This window comes from Microcebus murinus, chromosome 23 (assembly GCF_040939455.1).
Source record: "Microcebus murinus isolate Inina chromosome 23, M.murinus_Inina_mat1.0, whole genome shotgun sequence".
NCBI lineage: Eukaryota > Metazoa > Chordata > Mammalia > Primates > Cheirogaleidae > Microcebus > Microcebus murinus.
In genome coordinates this window covers 20,992,205-21,013,339 of record NC_134126.1, presented here as the reverse complement: position 1 = coordinate 21,013,339, position 21,135 = coordinate 20,992,205, and the positions used below count along the sequence as shown (strand labels likewise).

The window sequence follows — 21,135 nt, the reverse complement described above, 5'->3', positions numbered from 1 at the left end:
AATAAAGAACACAACATGTCCTATATTTCATAAATCCAACTATATGAAAACTATATCAAACTATTGGCAGTAGATGCTTTAATATATTAATAGTGGTTGTCTCTGGGTTCTGGAATTATAGATAATTTTTATCCTCTTTATGCCTTTCTATATTTTCCTAATTGTTTTTTACATGGAACATAAATAAAAGCAATACAGTTTAGTTACTTTGCACACAAGTATTGAAGTTTTAATTTATTTTTTAAGGCAAACCAGACAAATACTATAGTACGCTTTGAAATGAGATTTTATATTATATTTCATCTCCGAGCTACCTGTTCTTTTTCATCTGCCAGTAACTTCTTTGGGCAATACCTCCATTTTCAGGGTGTACTTGTTGCCAATTTGTCCACAAACTATATAACTTTAAACAAGTCACTTTTGTTCTCTTGGTATTTCATAATTTCCTTACCTATCAAATGACGTTCCTTCCCATTTTAAATCTGGAAATTAAGTAGTAAAGATTTCTAAAATTCTATTTCCAATAGAAACATCTTCTCCTATAATCTTTCTCTCTTCTACTATATATTTTCTCCTAACATATTCCTTTATCTTTTGTGTTTGTCTTTCCTCAACCCTCTGCCCCCAACATCTGATGATTGAAGAGGGGATTATAATGCCATCTTTCTATCTCTTAATACTACTCAAGGCAACATCCAGACCCTAGTGGTCTCTGAATGACACCCAGTCAACACTATTGACTGGTTGTCATCTACAGAGTTTTGGTGATTCTCATTACCATAGAATTTATAAAAATCTGTAGATATTCTAAGAACTTAGATCTAAAGAGATTGACTTAAGCTTGGCAGTGAATTGCTATTGCTTTTTCCTTTTCATCTTAGCCTGTTTTGTTAGACCTTTTTGATACACACTGTCTAGAGTTATAGACAACGCAGGCTTGGATACCTATGTTTAACAGTTGAAATGAGTACCACTTTGGAAACACTTTTTTTTGGATGAAGCTATTATATCTTATTTAAACTATAGTTTGCAATCTGCTATTTTTACTCTGTGGTGCTTATTAAGAGAACATTGTTATATGTAGTTGCTAATTCAAGTAAGTCACTAAATACGTTAATGAATGACAATATGAATGCATATTGGTGCCATTATGATAGGCTTTGGGTAGATCCATTCACTTGATATCACATGTAAGCTTCTAATAATGGAACTGTTATTAAATACTTCAGTATAAAGTTTTAACCTATATTATACATTTTAAATGGAAAAGCAAAACTTTAGAATTGATTTTCTTTGTCTAATCAGTCATTTCTGGGGTGGAATATATGCTGTTTGTTGCCTTCCTGTGATTCATATGTACTGATACATTTCTTTTTAAACTTGCAGCAAATAGTGGCAGCAATAAATGCAGGGATTATACCTTTAGGAAACACCTCCAATCAAATCAGTCACTGGGATTTGGGAAGTTCCTTCTTCTTTGCTGGCACTGTTATTACAACCATAGGTAGGAGACAACTTATTTTATTTTTTATTTTGCTATAGTTTGTGAGCTAAAATCCATTTGTATGAATTTTTTTTATAGTTGGTCAAAAATGATCTACTGAATGCAGAAAAGTAGATTATAGTAAATATATAGTAAATTGATTTTGAAAAGGGGGTTTAAACGTTTAAACAAAGGAATGATGAAAATGAATTAGTTTATGTTTCGGGAAACTGAGTTAAGTTTAAAGTATATATGAAACTGAATAGCAGTGCAGTTCAGTTATTTAAGTAATAGTAGTAATGCCAAGAAATGGCTTGAAATGATGATTTCCTGCCCAAGTCTTTGGGCATGTAACTTTTGATTTTCCTGCATCTTTGATTCTTCACTGTAGCAGGAAAAGATTTGAATACACTTTTAACGTCCTTCTTATGAAGCTCTTATTCAGTGTCATCTTTCTCAATTTGTAAATTTTAACTCTACATTTTAACAGATTGTTCCTGTTGTATGCTTGCTTATTATGATTACTTCAGGGCTTGTTTTATATACATTATATTTTTCCAATAGCACAAACATATAAAAAGTTAGCACTGAATTATGAGGATTACAAAAGGAGTGAACATTTAGTCACGTTCTTTATTACAATGTTGAGAAGGGTTCACATAATGGAACATGCTCTTTTTGGAGCTCGACTGTGCATATACTTGGCACCTCGTAGGCAGCAGAATGAGCACATATAGATATCCTAGATGTCCTCTCTTTGTTAGTCATGCAGTGCCCCAAAGCTATCCAGAGGATCTAAATGCAGACTCCATAGTGAAAGCCATGTTTGCCATTCTGTGAGGATTGAGAAGGGATATATAGCTGTCCTGTTCATGGAAGGAGATGGGCTTAAAGCATAGTTTTTAAGAAACAGCAGGGAATTGACTTACCACAATTGTGATGGTATTTCAGGTGGGAGAAAATATATGTGCAAAAGGGAGTTCTTCCCTTCCACCTATTCTCGTGATGAGATTTCCTCTCATGGGACTGATCTCTGATTATGGGGTGAATGAAGATCCTTAAAGTTTCAATTTTAGGTTTTTTTTGTATCATTTACAAATTATGACATGTCTAAAGCTTTCATATCAGTATTTATATCAAAGTTTTACATAGAAGAACATGGAAAATTTATGGATGAACCCTCACTTAAAAATTTTCCTTTTATAGAAATTTACAGTAGTGTTCTATCATTATATGAATCCACGGTTGAGCCTCTTTGCAGTGTATCACTTGCTAGTAAAATAAATACCTTAGCATGTTGATGTTTGCCTTTGTTAAGAGGTCAAGAAACTGTGTTTATTCTTTCATTTCCATCAGCTAGGTCAAAAGTTGTGAGGCTGTGAAAATTTGGAAGAATGGCAACCTTGATTTCTAACCATAATAACAGGTTAAGTTTGGGGCTTAGACTTCTTGGCCATTTCTACTATGGAAATAACTATTTATTGTGTAAACTACTTAGAGTCTGGAAGAAAAAAAAAGCTCACAGACTTAGTGAGAATGGCTTGTTTCTGCCCAGTGAAAACTCAAAAGTCCAAGTTATAACCCATCATGACCACCACTAAATTATTTTGCAAGAGACTCAGTCATTATGCAGACTTACTGTTGCATTGTATGTTTATAAACAGTCTCAGTTTTGGAATCCCCAAATTCAGTAAGTTTTGCAGACATATACTTCAACACATGAAAAAAAAATAAACCTTTATTACTGGCCTTACCCCAAATTATAGCCATTAAGCACAGTAGCTGATTATTTAGGTTGTTTAGGTAGCTGCCTGACAGCCCAAATCTCCTACTGTTCTATCTCAGGCTTTAGTTTTATGTGAATTAAATCATTCTGGTTCACCCATATGGGGACCTTTTCCTACATAATCTTCTACTCCCCAGGTCAAGGGCATATTCTCTGACCTTGGAGTAGGTTATGGTCTAGGGCAGGGTAAAAATTTTAGCCTCTTTTATAATTGTCCACTTGACATCTGAATCATTATTTCTTAAAATTCAAAGTACAGTTATTAATATTGGCAATGATAATTGTGTGAGCTTTGAAGTATTTTTTTAGCAATCATAGAAATTGTGACCTTTAGCATTAGGTACATTTTAAGTCATTTTAAAATCACATTAGACCTGGAGAGAGTTTTGGAAAATAAATTGCAGTGCCTTTTATAGGGTGCCTGGTACAGGCAGTGCTTCATGGAATTGAGTTGACCGCAGCTGTCCAAGGTTTTTCTATTCAATTTTATCAATTTTTCTAAGAAGAAAACATGATCCCTGCTATTCATTGGAAGTAAGCCCAAGGGAAGTTTAGTTATACAAAATGAAATATTAAAATTAAAGAACAAATTTGAGAGTATCTCTTTATATATCCCAAATCATACCCTTGCAAACCTTTCACAAATTCCATTCCATAGTTTCATAGACTGATATCCATCTTTGACTATTTATTCTTTTTCTCTTATATCCCCCTCTCTTATATTCCATCAGCCAGTCCCGTTGGCTCTGCCTTCAAAGTTGGTCCATGCTTTAACGACTGTTCAGCATTTGAGCTGCCACCATTCTGGTCCAAAGCACATTATTTTATGTCAGCATCATTGCAGAAAGCTTCCCCTCAGAACTCTTCTGTGGTTTCCAACTCAATCAGAGCAAAACCCACAGTCCCTTGCCTGTTTCTCTTAATGAGATACAAGTTCTATGAAGTTAGGTATTTTTATCTGTTTGGGTCTTTTCTGTATACTCAATGCCTGGCACATAGTAGGTGCATAATAATTATTTTTGGAATTAAAAACAAATATGCATTCTAAATGGTGTGGGAATTATGTGACACTATATTGATACCCATGATACTAGCTCTTTCAACGGATTTCATTACCAGTTTGTTTGTTTGTTCATTTATTTATTCAACAAATAATAAAACACTATTGCTCTGTTGCAATAAAGATAAAAGATAAATTCCTTGAGCCTAAGTCAGGAAGAACAACGGAGATATTAACATTTACACTACAGTGGGCCAGGTGCTATGCATTAAGAGCATTTAATGGGAATGTAGAGGAGCAGCACGTCACATAGACATTGGGGTAGATGGGTGGATGAGGAAGAGCCAAGAAATACCTCCATTTCCTTAGTAGATGTTGCCCCAGTTGAGACTGGAAAGAATTAGGAATTCATCAGGGGAATAAATGTAGAAAGGGGATACCCCAGGCATCGGAAGCTCATATGGAAAAGAGCAGGGGTAAGAGGCAGTATGGTCTGTTTGGGTATTGCCAGGTATCTAGAATGGTTGCTTGCAGATCCATCCTCAGGATCATTTAAGTCAATTAGTCAACATAAGTCCCTCCTGCTGTCTCACTGCTACTTCCGCCACTGCCAGGAGTATAAAGGAAGGAAAGACACAGTCCCTGCTTGGAATCTCATTTGGGAGATAAAATGGACACATATGAAATATCTGAAGAATAAAAAAAATATGACTTGTATAATCAAATGTTACACGGAGCAATGGTGTAAGTGCTGTAAGAATTGAGGAAAAGAAAAAAAAGGCCATGTGGGCAGGAACTGAGAGGAGAAGTTGGATATGAACTCTGTTTTGAAGGAAATGTTTTGGTTTAGACTGGTGGGGGGGAGGGGAAAAAGCCTCCCAGTCTGTGGCATGACTAAGCAAAAATCTTGAACTTGATTTATTTTGGGGATAGAAAGGTAAGTATTTGAGTAGACCAGAGGAATTGTTTAAAGGAGTAGTGAGAAATATTATTGACTGTTTTAGATGGGAAGAATGCAGTTGAATATAATTCAATTTTTGAGGGCCTATTATAATAAGATAGAATTTTTTTGGGGGGGGAAGTGAAATGAAAGGTTAAAAGATGAATTTGTCAGGAAGAGAATAGGTGAAAACTGTTTAGCAGGGTGAGCAGTTGAGAGGCACAGCAGTGACCCAGGAAGGAGGGATGTGAGTATTAATTGGAATGACTGGAGTTGGTGTTGAAGGATCAGAGTAAGACAAAATGTTGAAATAATTAGATGCAAGGATCAATAGGCCTCGGTGACTAATAGAATGAAGAGAGAGGAGTCAAGATGTTGAAAGTGAAATGAATATTTAGGCACCTGGCTTGTAATTTATAGATAGTGCTAGTCGACCCTATTATGAGAAAGGAGTAAAAATATGGCCAAGATTTTATACATTGTGTTATTTTAGGATGTCACATTTTAGTAGTTTCCCACCCTCCTCAATTTTTGTTGATGGTTTCTTTATTCTTTAATTCAGCCAGACTAGGATTACACGATAGATAGGCTCCACCTTGGATCTAATATTGGGGTTGAAGAGACCAGTGACCAATCAGTACATTAAAAGACCAAGAATGATTGCAGTAAATGTTGCAAAAGAACCTCACTGTGCAATGCTAGAGAGTTAGATGATGGAGCCAGAGCAGGACAAGTGTTCTAAAGAGGCTGATTGAAGAACTCTCTGCGGAGGTAAGATATGTAAACTGAAACTGGAAGCAGGAAAAGAAATCAGCTCTGTAGTGAAAAGTGGAAACTTGAATTCAGGCAGAGGGCACGGTAATGGCAGAGATCCTGGGTGGGACCGATGTTGGCAAGTTCAAGGAATACAGATGAGGATGGGTGGCGTAGCCTGGAGGCCTGGAGGAAGGGGAGCAGGAGGAAGGAGTGAGGTGTTAGCAAGATAAGAGGGAGCCTGAACATGTAGGACCCTGCCGGCCATGGTCCTTGGTCACATTCTAAATTCAGTAGGCAGTTACTGAAAGATTTAAGCAGAAGGGAGCCCCGATGTGATGTTGGCTGCTGTTCAGATGGCATAGGCTGAAGCAGGAAGACCAATGAGAAGTGTGGTATAATACAAAAATATAATCGGTTTTTGTCTCAGGTTCCTGGCACAGGGCTCCTAAAACCCTTGGAATTTTCTGAGTGATGGGAATGTCTTTTGTTATTCATAATGAGCCCCTTTCAACTGTGTCTGAGTTTATGCTAATGGGGTGACTGCTAGTGGGCCCCAGAAACTTCATGTTGGCAAGGCTGATAGCCAGAGAAACCAACCATGGCATCAGGGGGGTGTGAAACTTGCAGCACCTCTTCCAGGCCTCCAGGGAGGGGAGAGTGGCTGGAGGTTGAGTTTGATCACCAGTGGCCAATGATGTCATTAGTGGGCTCAGAGAGCTTCTGGATTGGTGAATGCTGGGGGTGAAAAGGCTTGGAACATGGAAACTCCACCCTCTCACCTCTCTGCATGACTTATGTATCCTTTCCATGCGGCTGTTCCTGAATTATGTCCTTTATATAATAGACCAGTATTAGTAGGTAAAGTGCTTTCCTGAGTTCTGCGAATCCTTGTAGGAAGCTACCCAACCTGAGGATGGGGCGTGGGAACCCCTGAGTCTGTAGTTGGCCGGGCAGCAGTGTGAGCAACTGGGCGTGCCATTTGCTGCTGGCATCTGATGTGGGGACTGTCCCGTGGGACCCAGCCCCTTAACCCGTCTGGACCTCCACGGAATTGAGTTGAACTGTTGGAAGACTCAGTTGGCATCAGAGAGGCAGAGAATTTGGTGCAGGAACAACCTAACAAGGACATTAATACATTGAGAGAAGCTGTTGAATTGAACTAAAAAGGTAGCGGTGAGGAGGGTGAAAGGTGGACATATATGTGATTGAAAAACCAGTTTATGGCTACAGATATACTTCTCTCTTAGAATATTGCCTTAGAGGGCTTAGTATTTTAAATTTTAAGTTTTTTTAAAGCTGATAAGAGATCGGTTAATCTCTAGGAAAGGCACTTGGCAAAACTAATGTATGAACAACTGTTTTCTATTTCAAGGTCACTTTAAAGATTAGAATAAAATGTAAGATGATTTTATTACCATAAAGCATTGAAGTTATAATTAGTATAATTACATATAATGTTAATATATGAACACATATAACAATATTAATGTTATATATTATATATTATGTCAATATTTTAAGATATAATTATAATTATATCTTAATATATAATCACAGTATGATTATATAATATAAATACATAACAAATATAATTATGTTATATATTATCAATATATTATATTATTTTATCACATTTTAATACATAATTATATATTAGTATTGCATTGATATCAAATTAATTCTATTGTATTAATATATGCTAATATGTAACAGTATATATTAAGATATTAATATATAGCATATTCATCCATAATTATATTTTATAACATATAATTACAATTAATATAATTTAATATAATTATAATTAAAATAATACAATTTTCCCCAGTAAAAAATAAACTAGAGTGCCAGGGTTTGGATTTGCCTAAGTTTATTATTCAATCATTATGATCTCTGAGTGTCAGAATGCAAATAACAAGAACATCACCAGCAATTTTAAGATCTGAAAATATTTCTATTAAGTCTTAATGGAAAACATTTCCTTGTAGTAACATTCTCCTCTTTACAAAGGACTCATTTTCCACCTCTTGAGTGTAGAGATTGAACTAGGCTATACTCGGCTATATGTGTTTTTGTATTTTGTTCCTGTGTTTTGAACCAGTCACTGGGGGTTTCAATTTGTTTTTACCTAGATTGAAGTGCAAAAGCTGTTAATGACGATGATCCCAGATTTACTGCAAACTTATATTTTGCCAATTTGGCATAATGTTTAATTGACTATGAAAGCAAACAAATAAACAAAAAACAGGAAAAAAAAATGAAAGGTTTGGAGTAATTTTAAAAAGCAATTCCAGATAAAAAGAAATCAATTTTGGAAATGCAGAAAGTAAAACTGTAAAGCTTTGCTTGTTTTTAGCAGGGAGGCTAATACCTTTCTGTTAGATGTGGTAGCAAACTATAGCTTTAAATGGTGAGGAAAAATTATAAGTGTTTTGTGTTCAACTTCATGACTGCAAAAGCTACAACCTGAACTTGGAAATGAGTGGACTTGAACCAGTGGTGTAGAATTTGATAGTAAGCCTTGTCCCAGGGGATGATGTCATTGCAGCTTTGTGTGTTGGGTGCTAACTTATTAATTTAGTACACTCATAACTCTGTGGCATTTCACTAGTCTCTTGGATGTTCTCAGAGAACTGCATATTGTATTTTGGAAGCCCATTTCGAAAGAAAAACTAAAGTTCTTCCAGGTAGCTTAAAAGGCAAATAATCTTGCAAGGTGATCTCCAGTTCTGACTCTACAATCTAATTTCATTTCTTCATGCAAGTTTGTTAAAGCAGATGATTACTTTTCTAAAATATGTAATTCTGGTATTGTGTCATTGAAATGCAGAAACTGAAATTAAATTGTTTTGGGTCTTTGATTCTGTGATTCTTCCCATCCACTTAAAGAAAATAAAAGCCATGTCAGGATGTTAATGTTTGTTCTTGCCGTTCAAAATTCTTCATGTAGGCTTATTTATTTTCTAAGTTAAAGTGCATTCCTCAGAGAAAATGTACTGTGACTTCTAGTTAAGTTTGCAGTGTGCAAAATTATATTTGATGAGTAATAAAGCTGAATTATTATAGGAATAGTATTGTAGACTCCACCTCAATAATGAAGTAGATTAGTTGTCTTCACCTCTGATTGCGTATGTATGTTACAGTAGGTAAGAATAGCGCCTAGTACTTAGAATCTTATACTAGTTGAAAAGGGATTCGTGAGTGTTAGGTATATAATCTTCCCAAAAGTTAGGCAGAATTTTTTTTTTTTTTTGTAATAGGAGAACATGGAACAATATAGTATAGATCTAACAGAAGTACCAGCAAGAGGAGGGCCGGCCTTTGGATATTACCATTGTAGTCATCCATATCTTAGGTGTATTCAAGTCAGGAATTTCTTGTATTCAGAAGTAAAAAGCACTTTCCTATATTTCTACACATTCTTGAAAAGTTTGTAATAGCATATTTTTAATCTTGTGATCTTAAAATTATCCAAAAATTGGAAGCAAGGAATTGTCATGGAGTTTATGCCCTGAATAAATACAGAATCTCTTTTTTTCTTGTCTTTCCCTCTTTGTAAATGCTGTTTGTTTTAGATTATAGATTTTGTAGAGCATCTGAATGACCACCAGCTATGCAAGTATTGCCCTGAATGTGATTAAAACTAGGTGAGATGATTATCAGAAAAATTCTTTTTGTAAGTATGTCAAGTATTTCATTTGATAAAGAAGGAATTTAATAACATTTGTCCAGGCCTGTCTACTTTGAGCTAGTAATTATGCTACGTATTTGTTTTCTTCCCAATTCTTTTGTTTTAAAATTTTTTTTAGACTTGTGCAATCCTACTCTTGGAAAATTGGCATTGTTCTTCATGTGGCATGGTAAATATTGCATAATGTTTACAAAAGAAGTGCCTGTGCCAAAAGTACACATTTAGGTATGGTGGCTTATGTGCACTTAAAGTACAATGCAGGTATGACTAATTCTAAATAGAAAGGAATTCCATGTGGCCAACTCATGGTTCAGACATAGCTTGGGGAGGAATAGTGATAATACGAACAACTGAAAGTCACAGATCATCAAAAAATGCACATTAATTACTAATCTTAAATTTCTTCCCCTTCTAAATTTATTTTTAAAACAAAAACAGCAAACGAGTGGCCAAGTTCAATTGATGTGTCATACCACTCTCCTCTAGGCTTAGATTTCATTTATCGAAGATGCTAGCAAAGAGTGAAATTCCAAGAGGTAAACAACAAAAGAAGGAAGGAAAGAAGAGGTATAGAGAAAAAAAACAGAGTTTCCTCCCACTATATTCTCACCATTCAGCTCAGAACACGTCTATACTGGATGTCTATACCCACCCAAGATGGTGTCCTCCGATTCAACTAGATTCAATTCAATTCAATTCTGATACTATTTACCTGGAGATAGCATCACATCCCACAGGTTAAGGTCTCAGTCCCACAAGACTGCCTCCACCTCAGAGGCCAGCCACAAGTTTGAGCCTCCTTGGGTTCGATCTGAAGCAGCTCACAGAATTCAGGGAGCTGTTTGCTGACGTTTACCAGTTTTTATAAAGGATATTACAAAGCATAGAGATGAAAGAGATAGGAAAAGGTACAGGGGAAGGAGCACAGAACTTCATTCCCTCTTGAGGCATTCCACCCTCCAGGCAACCTGTGAGCTCTCTGAATCCTGTAGTTGAGGGATTTTTATGGAGGCTTCATCATGTGGGCATGATTGATTATTGATTCAATCTCCAGCTCCTCTTCCCTTCCTAAAGGGTGGGGATGGAGCTGAAAGTTCCAAGCTTCTAACCACGGTTTGTTCTTTCTGGTGACCAGCCCCCTCCTGGGAGCTCATCAAGAATCACCCTATTAGTACAAAAGATGCTCCTGTCACCCAGGGAAATTCCAAGGGATTAGGAGTTCTGTGTCAAGACCAGGGTCAAAGACTAAATATTAGAACAAGACATTCTCCTAGCAACCCTTTTGCTCAGGGAATTATAAGGGTTTTAGGAGTTCTGTGCTAGGAAGTGGGGACAAAGACCTAAGTATTTTTTATATACATATCTTATTATAAATTATAATATCATGAGGGTTAGGAAATAAGTTATACTCTACCTAAATAGCTCCTGTTTAAAGTATGCATGTTTTAATAGATCATTTCATGGTACCTGGAGACAACTTAATAAAATTATGTTTTAACTTAATTTGATGCAAAAGAAAAAAAGATTGTAGACATAATCTACTAAATATATTATACTGCAACTAACCCATGTGCTGTACACATTCATACAGACTAGTTTTACTTACTTACACTGCTTAGAATGAAAATATTTCTACCTCTTTTTTTAAAGGCGCGATACAATAAAAGGAACATCAGATTTCATTTCAGAAAAAACCTAGGTTCTTGTTTTTGTCTTTGCCCACTAGCTAGAGTTGTATTTTTGAGCACATCACAGTGTTGTTATCCTTAATTTTCTCATTTGTCAAATGGGGCTAGTATTTCTCACAGAGTAGTTATGAAAGATAAATGAAGTTATATATGTGAAAATAGTTTGTACACAGTAACTGTTTGTACACAATGACTGAATGTTTGTACACAACCTATACTAAATTTTAGAGTAGGCTGACTTTGTTATTAAATTTTTATTATTTTGTTATTAGAGTAAGCCAATTTTTTGGCATATTTACTTATGCCACTAATGTTTACAAAAAAGAAAACAGATTGTTTCTTAAAGCTTTAATCCATGCATTTTAATTCTTATAATAAATATAACGTTTGCCTTTATATAACTTAAGATTTTTTTTAACATATTTTGAATGTACAAAATTCAGTCCCAAACCAGTTATTCCCACAATGCTGTGTCAGACTTGACTAATTTCTTCACCTAGTTGATTTTCATTTTGATTTAATGAAATGAATCAGCCAGTTATTTTAATGATATATAGACAATCCAAAATATGATCATGAGAATAATATGTAATGTCATCCTGAGGTGTTGCTATTAGCTAGCTAACTGCATATAATAAAAAATAATAATAATACAAATATGTTTTCTATGTACTTTTGAAAATCCTATGCCTCTCTAGTAGGTAGGATATGCTAAGCTATTTCCTGTAACAATCTCTGTATCTTGGTAGACTTACAAAATAGAAGTTTATCTCCTGTTCACGCTGTATGTCCAGTGTGGGTAAATAGTAGGAGCCGTCCTTATTCTACTTGCTAGGAGACCTCTGCATATGGTGTTCCCTCTCCAGGCCTAGGTGCTCCTTCTAGGCCCTTCCATGATCACTGTGGCTTAGGGAGGAGCAGGGCACATTGCACACTGGCCCATGAAGCTTCACGAAAGTGTACAAATGGTTTTCACTCACATGACATTGGTCAAACCAACTTCAAGAGTGCTTAAAAGAACCAGGATTTTTGGTGACGGCCCTAATGACTTAGTAATCTATTTTTAAACAAATACACTAATCAAGTACCCTCCTTTAATGTTATTCAGTATTCAAACTTATTAAACATTATGATAAGAAAATATATTTTATATTTTAATGTGCTTTTCCAAACTATATCTCCTTAACTTTGTCAATGCAAAAGATTTTTAATTTTTCGCAGGTAATATGGACTCCCATTGTGTTATCAAAGGGGATTAGGTTGCAAAAGGACCTATTTAGATAGCGGTTTCATCAGTGAAGCTGTCTCAAAATAAAAATAAAAATTAATATGTAAGAGTCTTATCATAGCTTTTTACTGTTATCGGTGATACTATTTAGGAATTCCATAAGCATTTAAAGTATTATAGCAATGATCACTTAACAAGGTCAAAATCGTGATGATAGAAACATTCAAACTATTAAGGAAAATAAATTTAGAAAATTAGTTCATTTATTGTGTAGAGGCAGTGATAAGGGGTCAGTGAACTACAGCCCTTGAGCAAAATCCAGCATGTCACCTGCTTTATGTAATTATTAGAACGTGGCCATACACATTTGTTCTTGTTATATACTGGCTTTGGCTGCCTTTGTGCTATAATGGTGAGGCAAATACTTACAACAGAGACCATATGGCCTCCATAGCTGAAAATATTTCATACCTGGCCCTTTGGAGAAAATATTTGCCAACTATTGGACTGAAGGAAAAATACAAGGCAAGGAAAAAAAATAAGATTTGTAAATATAAGACCTGGATTTGAGTCCTAATCCTAATATTTATTCACTGTGTGATTTTGAATAGATAGTTGAATTTTTTCTGAGATAATTTTCTTTCTTCATATGAATAGTCTAAATGACTTTCTCATAGATGAATATTAATGCTAATAATTGTACTTGCTCATAGGCTTTTATGAAAACTCAAAAGATAATGTGTTTTACAATGTTTAATAAGCTAACTACTATGCAAATAAAACTGTTCATGTTTAAAGAATATAGTGTATTTCTCCATTTGTCCTCATATTTCAATAAAGATTGAAATAAGAACTGTGACTCAGTTTCTAAATATGAACATCTGGAAGATACATGGATAAGCTTCAAGAGTTTATGACCATATTATGGAGAGAGGGTCCACAGTGTTTATCAGATTTTAAAAGGGTCCAAAAAACACGAAAGGGTTTAGAACCATTGATATGAATAATTTCTATTTTAATCTTCAGATTGAAAAAAATACAATTTTTGTGGCAGTTGAAAAATTGAGAGAAAATACTATATTTGAAACATAGTAGCATATGCTAATGTAGATGCTAGCAGACTAAATAACTGCTTTGAGAAGAGTATATAGTGCTCAGTAGGAAACCATGTGAAAACACATTTCTAAAAATAAGAAAATCTTATTTGACTGCTTAGCTCTGAGTGATATTGTAGTGTCATATATTTTTACTACTCCCCAGCTCCTGCAGATTCTGAGTTGTTTTCTGTAAACATGATGCAAAATGTTATATTTCAGAAAACGGAAGTGCTACCAATCACAAGCCATGACATTATAGGTTTAAAAAATTCAGACTTTGGGAAAAATTTTTCAAGAAAATGAAATCTAAGTGCTAAAAAAAAGAGTCAGTAGATTCTTCAAGGGATAAATCAGGGGATAGAAATTATGAGTTTATGATAATTGAAAGGAGGTTGTTTTAAAATAAAGACCCTCTTAATATGGATAAGGATAGAAAAAATACCATAGAGTTGATTATAAATCACATTTCATAAACTCTTTGTCTTTCTACTATATTTCCTGGTGGACTTTTATAAATGTTTGCTGAAAGTCTGAAGATGTGAAATGCTAATTGCCTTTTAAGATTCATGGAAACTCTAGGAAGAATATATAAATGAAGGCAACTTATGGTGGGTGTTTTGCTTATGTCAATACAGAAAGGAAACCATATTCTTTTACGTGGCAACATTGAGCATGCAAATGGTGAGGAATTAATAGTATACTCACTTAAAATCAAATATTGTATATTGTTATTAAAAGAATTAAAAAAGGGTACATGTACATGATTAAACCAACTAATGAGAAATAAAGAAGTAATATAAAGAATATAGAGTGACAGGTGAGCCTCCTCTAGATACCCCACCCATCTCTTAACCCCTAGAGAGTCAAACACTGTTACCATATCTTGTTATCATCCCAGGAATCATTTGTGTCTCTACATATGTATGTGTGCAAGTGTGTGTGTCTATAATTAATATAAACACATTTCTTTATTATCCAAGTGAAAGTTACTCTATGCCTTCCTACCTCCACATAAGAGGAGTTGAAGGTTTGTAAAAATTATTTCTTGAAAATTTGTTTTATTATTTTAGTAGCTACATAGTATTCCATTTTAAGGGTATGTCAGAATTTCTTTAATATCCTATTGATAGCCACCTGTTTGCTGCTACAAACAATGCTACACTAGATATTTAAAATATGTATACATATGCTTTCATGGTTTTCTCCATTTTTTAGCAGTTCTTTTCCTATGTTTGTTTTTTTAAATATCGTGATTATGATTCTTTTATTATCAAACTGCATAAAGAGATTGATCTTTTCGCACATATGGCAAATCGTGATTAATATAAAAATAGAAAAATACAGAAATGAATATAAAAGGAAAAATAACTAGCTATGATCATGTTTCCTTTCAGAGGTTTTCCTATGCATGTGTGACACAGTTGATATCATACCATAATCGCTGATTTTTAGAGATGTTTAAGCATGCCAGTATCTGTGGTCTTTATGGGTGTTATAAATTTGAGCTTGTTGGCATAAGATATCTGTTATTGAAAGACTTACTAGTATTTCAAGTTGAAAAATAAAAATAAAACAATGACTCAGATTTTATAATATGAACTTCAAAGATACAGAAAGTCATTACTGAATTTTCTTGTTATTTATAATGACTTCTAGTTATACTCTGTTGCTGTGCTTTTGTAAAGGAAAAAAAAGAAAAAAGAAAAGGTTTGTTGGCTTATTCTTTAGGCAGAGTGATCCAGTCATCTAAATTGTTGTGTTCTCCAATGTATGATCCAAAATGTGTCACTTAAACTATGGTTAAAACAGTGTGGTGTGCCATATAAATACAGTCATGTGTTGCTAATTTATGATACCTTCTGAGAATTGTGTTAGGTGACTTCTTCATTGTGCAAGCATCATGTAATGTACTCACACACACCTAGATGGTCTAGCCTACCACAAGCCTAGGCTAACATAAATAGCCTATTATTCCTAGGCTGCAACGCTATACAGTATATTACTGTACTGAATATTGTAGGCAATTGTAAGACCATGTTAAGTATTTGTGTCTCCAAATATAGCTAGACATAGAAAAGATACAATAAAAATATGGTATAAAAGATAAAAGTGGTACATCTGTGTGGGGCACTTAACCAGGCATGGAGCATGCAGGACTGGAAATTGCTCTGGGTGAGTCAGTGAGTGAGTGGTGAGTGAATGTGAAGGTCTAGGACAGGGGTCCTCAAACTACACCCCTAGGGCCACATGTGGCCTGCCAAGGATATTTATCCGGCCCACCAGGTGTTTTGACCGCTGCTGCCTGTCCTGCTTAGCAGCCAACTCGTCCCGGGCCCACAGTGCGCATGTGTGGAATGTGCGCCGCACTCTCCAATGGCCCTCCACCGGTCTGAGGGACAGTGGACTGGCCCCCTGTTTAAAAAGTTTGAGGACCCCTGATCTAGGACATTACTGTACTCTTCCTGTAGATTATAAACACTGTACAATAGGCTACACTAAACTTATAAAAACATTTTTCTTTCTTCAATGATAGATTAACCTTAGCTTACTGTAACTTTTTACTTTATACACCTTTGAATGTTTTTGAACTTTTTGACTCTTTTGTAGTAACATTGAGTTTAAAACACAAATGTAATACACAGCTGTAAAATTTTTTTTTAAAATTTAAAAATTTTTTTTTTTAATTTCCTTATATCTTTATTCTTTATTTTTTTCTATTTTCTATTTTTTGACTTTTTAAACTTTTTGGTTAAAAACTAAGACACAAACACACACATTAGCCTAGGCTTATATAGGGTCAGGATTATCCACTGTCTTCCACCACCCAAACTTGTCCCACTGAAAGGTCTTCAGGGATATGGAACGGTCACCTTCTATGATAACATTGCCTTCTTCTGGAACACCTCCCGAAGGACCTGCCTGAGATGTTTTACAGTTAGCTTTTTTTGCAAGTAGAAGGAGTACAGTCTAAAATAATGATAAGAAGTATAGTATAGGAAACACGTAAGCCAGTACCATAGCCATTTATTATCAATATCCAGCATTATGTACTGTACATAATTGTGTGTGCTGGACTTTTCTATGACCGGCACTACAGTAGGTTTGTTTACATCAGCAGCATCACAGACATGTGGGTAATATGTTATGCTACAATGTCACTAGGCAATAGGAATTTTTCAGCTCTGTTACACTCTTATGGGGCCACTGTTACATACACAGTCCATAGTTGCCTGAAGTGTCGTCATGCAGCCCATGGCTGCATATTGTTATTCTGAAGATTTATCTAACAATTAATTTAAATAATCCTCCAAGACTTTTTAAAGTGAAGGTACGTGGGTGGAATAAAATATTTGCAGATGTCTTTCTCTTTCACACATGAAAGCTAATTGGGCCAGGTATGAAATTCTAAAATCACAACTTTTTCCATCATAACTCTGTAAATATTACATTTCTCTTTTGTCTTTAGCATCTGCTGGAACCCATGAGAAGTTTAATACTATCCTGGTTTTCCTCCCTTTGTTGGTAAACTGTTTTCCACTTGACTGCATTTTTCATTTTTGAGGATATATTTTTTTTTTAAAAATTGTACTTCTCTCACTTATTTATTAATGTTGTTTTTAGAAAAATTTTTCCTTAATTATAGTTTTGATTATTCTATGCTGATTATTGTTTTTCCACCTTCAGGGAGGCTGGCAATTCTGATATTGCTTCTCCATTCTCAGTTCTCTCTATATATCATTTGCTTCTTAAAATTCTTTCTACTGTTATTTTTTCTGTAACTGAGAAATCTTTCTATATTCCGTGAGCTGCAGCATTGGTTAGGATTTCTACTATTTCTATTCTGCTCCTTAATTATTTTGTACGCAGGTTTTAATTTTGCAATTGCATATTCGGTTTCCTTTCAATCTTATATTTTCTTTCCCATCTTTTTTCTTTTTTTAAAATAATTTTTATTTCAAAATATTAGGGGATACAAGTGTTCTTGTTACATGGATGCATTGCAGAATGGTGAAGTCAGGGCTTTTAGTGTGCCTGTCGTCAGAATAGTGTACATTGTACCCAATAGGTAAGTTTTTGTCCCTCACTCTCCCTCCCACCCTCCTTCCATCTTAGTTTCCAATGTCCTTTGCACCATTTTATGACCATGTGAATCCATCATTTAATACCTACTTATTCGTGAGAACATGTAGTATTTGTTTTTCCATAACCGAGATACTTCATTTAGGATAATGCTCTCCAGTTCCATCCAAGTTGTTGCAAATGACACTATTCCGTTCCTTTTCATTGCTGAGTAGTACTCCATGATATATATACACCACATTTCTTTATCCACTCATCAGTTCATGGGCAATTAGGTTGATTCCACATCTTTACATATCTTTTTATTCACTTAATTTTGTCTCTAAATCCCAGTGAATTCATTCTTTATTGGCTTTAGCCTCCAAATTGATAGTTATGATGTTTATTTTTTCCTCTGCTGTTGTGATCTCCAAACATATTCTGGGTCCCGTAGTACACCATTTTCAGAAACATGCTCTTCCCTATCATTCATCCATTCATTCATCAAATATCTTTGGAGCTTTCATTGATCATTTTCTAGATGGTTGGAGTACATCAAACAGACAAAAGTCTATTGCGAAACTTAATAAGGAAGTAAATAATATGGCATGTTATATATTAATTATATAGCTTTGGGGAAAAATTGACCAGGAAAAAAGTCTCGGGTGGGAGGTATAATTGTAATGGAGTTTGAAAGATGATACGTCTTTTCTAGTTTCCTACATTACTTGTTTTTATTTATTTTTTGAGACACAGTCTCGCTTTGTTGCCCAGGCTAGAGTGAGTGCGTGGCGTCAGCCTAGCTCACAGCAACCTCAAACTCCTGGGCTCAAGCAATCCTGCTGCCTCACCCTCCTGAGTAGCTGGGACTACAGGCATGCGCCACCATGCCTGGCTGATATATATATATATATATATATATATATATATATATATATATATATATATGTATATGTATATATATGTATATTATTTGGCCGATTAATTTCTTTCTATTAGAGATGGGGTCTCGCTCTTGCTCAGGCTGGTTTCAAACTCCTGACCTTGAGCAATCCACCCGCCTCGGCCTCCCAGAGTGCTAGGATTACAGGCGTGAGCTACCGCACCTGGCCTACATTTCTTGTTTTTACTTTGGATTCATGTTTCTAACCTGTGGACAGAGAGCAGGGGTTGAGGACCTCAAATATTCTTTCTGCTCAATTCAGTGTGAGCAGGCTCAGTAGTGGAAAAGCACAGGAACAGGTGGGCACCAGTAAGTGCATTTCAGTCCACTTCTGCTGAGTGGAAAATCCCCCCATATTCTCTCTCTCTAAGCTCTGAATTGTTATGGGAAGGAGGAAATAGCATTTTTTTTTTCCTAGCTACTGTTCTGAGCTGTCTTTGGGATTTGTCTTGTTGATTTCTTTCTAAAATCTTCAGTTCCAGGATTTGGCTTTCTAACAGACTAAATTTAGGATAAAGGACTTAATCTGGGGTAGTCGTCATAGCTGTGAAAAGATGATGGAAAGAGGGAAATTGCATTAAGAGTCCACATTTAGCACAAGGGCAGGTCTTTTCATAATTACCTTTTTTTTGATGGTACTTCAAGGTCGAATGAGAAAAATAAAGGTGTAAAGGATGCAGCATGGTGTGGAACAGTGATTTTCATACTCCATCCCTCTTCCCTAGCTCCCTGGAATCCTCTTTGAAATTAAAACTTATGAATTTCTGACACATAGGAAACAGATAAATGGGCTTATTTGTGCACGTGGTGTGTGTGTGTGTGTGTGTGTGTGTGTGTTTGTCGTGGGACAGGAGCCAAGGGAATGCTACCTGTTTCTGGAGTGCTAGGACAGGACATTGATGTCGCACAAATCCGCCTTGAGAAACTAGCTGGGCCACTTTTGCTTTGCCCTGAGCATTTTGAGCTTTGGTGTGAATGTTAAAACACCATAGGTCAGGAAAATTATGGCATCAGACTGAAAGATTTTATCTTTTGTATGGTCCCCTGTGTAACAGTATATAGGTAGCATGTACCATGTGCCAGCTATTGTTCTGAGTGTAGTGTTTTAGATTAAAACATTTCGTCCTTACAACAACCTTATAAAGTAGTTGCTGCTATTATTCCTGTTAGTAGATAAGCAAGCTGAGGCATTGAGAGATTGTCCCTAATAATGTCCCTAATAATGCAGCAAGTACATGGCATCGTAGGATTATAGGCCCACAGAGTCTGGTTGTTGTGTTTTCACTTATAACCTCTGACCTCTTTCCTCTACCCCTATTGGCCAGGTGAGATGGACCTGTATTGGATTGTAAGTTGAAAAAGTAAGGTATATATATATATATATTTACCATAAATTTTGAGTGAATGGATGATGTCTGTTCATCTCTTCCTCCTTCCTGACGGTTTAGGGACTTAGTTGTAAAACTCCACCTTTCTAAATCAAAGGCCTGTGCCATTGCTGTTTTTAGGAAGTAATTTCTGCAAATAAAAATGGCTACCTTTGGAAAATTACTTTCTATAAGTGATTTGCAGAAAATCAGCATGAAAAGCACTGGACTGCAAATAATTCTGATGTGTCCTCCAACTCTGTTTACTTGTAAATAATTGAACTAGTAAAGTAGATCTGCCTTTACCATGTGTGAGAAAACCTTGTATGATATTTAGGCTAAATGGCATTACCTTTTTGTTGTTGTTGTTAGGGTATATTTTTAAAATATGTAAATGAATGTCTTTAATTTTTTTCCATAGTGTATCTTTTTAAAAATAAGATGCACAAATAAATTATTTTGAAGATATTTAATTTGTCAAAATCTAAGAATACATGGGAGTCTAATCCCATGTTTGGCGGGGACCTTAAAGATGCTAGCAGTTATTGCATTTAAATTGAGCTTAATCGATGCCCCTTGATGGTTTTAGTGATGTATATTTTCATCTAAATGACCCAACTTCAGCTGTCATCACTCAAATTCAGTATCTAGATAGTTATGCATCTTTCAGGCGGGGTGGCTGTCACTTTTTCTTTTTTCTCCTGTCTGAGCCTGACAGTAGTTGATGAGTTTTGAATTGCTGCCCCAAGGTAATAGTCAAGGCAAGGATTGTTTCTCACACCCTCATTTCAAGTAAAATTGTGTTAAATACAGGCAGTCAATACTTGAAAACTTTGAGTTGTATCTCTTCAATCTATGCTTCCTAATTACTATCAACACTTCAATTTTCTAGGCTTTGGTTTTCCATATTTGTGTAGTGGCAGGGTTAGAATTTTATTGACCGTGTCAGCTCTTACATTTTGCAATTTTGTTTCAAAAATTCGGGTGCTCTTTTCTCCCTCAGTCCATGGTACTTTATATTGTGAATATAGAAAAATAAGTTCATCTTAAACAAGATATATTGTCTAGCAATCCTATGAGAGATGTCAAAGTAACTC

The 21,135-nt window shown here is 35.3% G+C and overlaps 1 protein-coding gene across 3 annotated transcripts in view; it reads left to right on the top strand.

The window, feature by feature from the left end:
* KCNK2 (potassium two pore domain channel subfamily K member 2) overlaps nt 1-21,135 on the top strand; it is a 179,805-nt gene that overhangs the window by 97,954 nt on the left and 60,716 nt on the right. For all 3 annotated transcript variants that reach the window (XM_012781754.3, XM_012781755.3, XM_012781752.3), the window contains exon 3: nt 1,387-1,504. In XM_012781754.3, the coding sequence (XP_012637208.1) occupies nt 1,387-1,504 (118 nt within the window). The remainder of the gene's footprint in view (nt 1-1,386; nt 1,505-21,135) is intronic.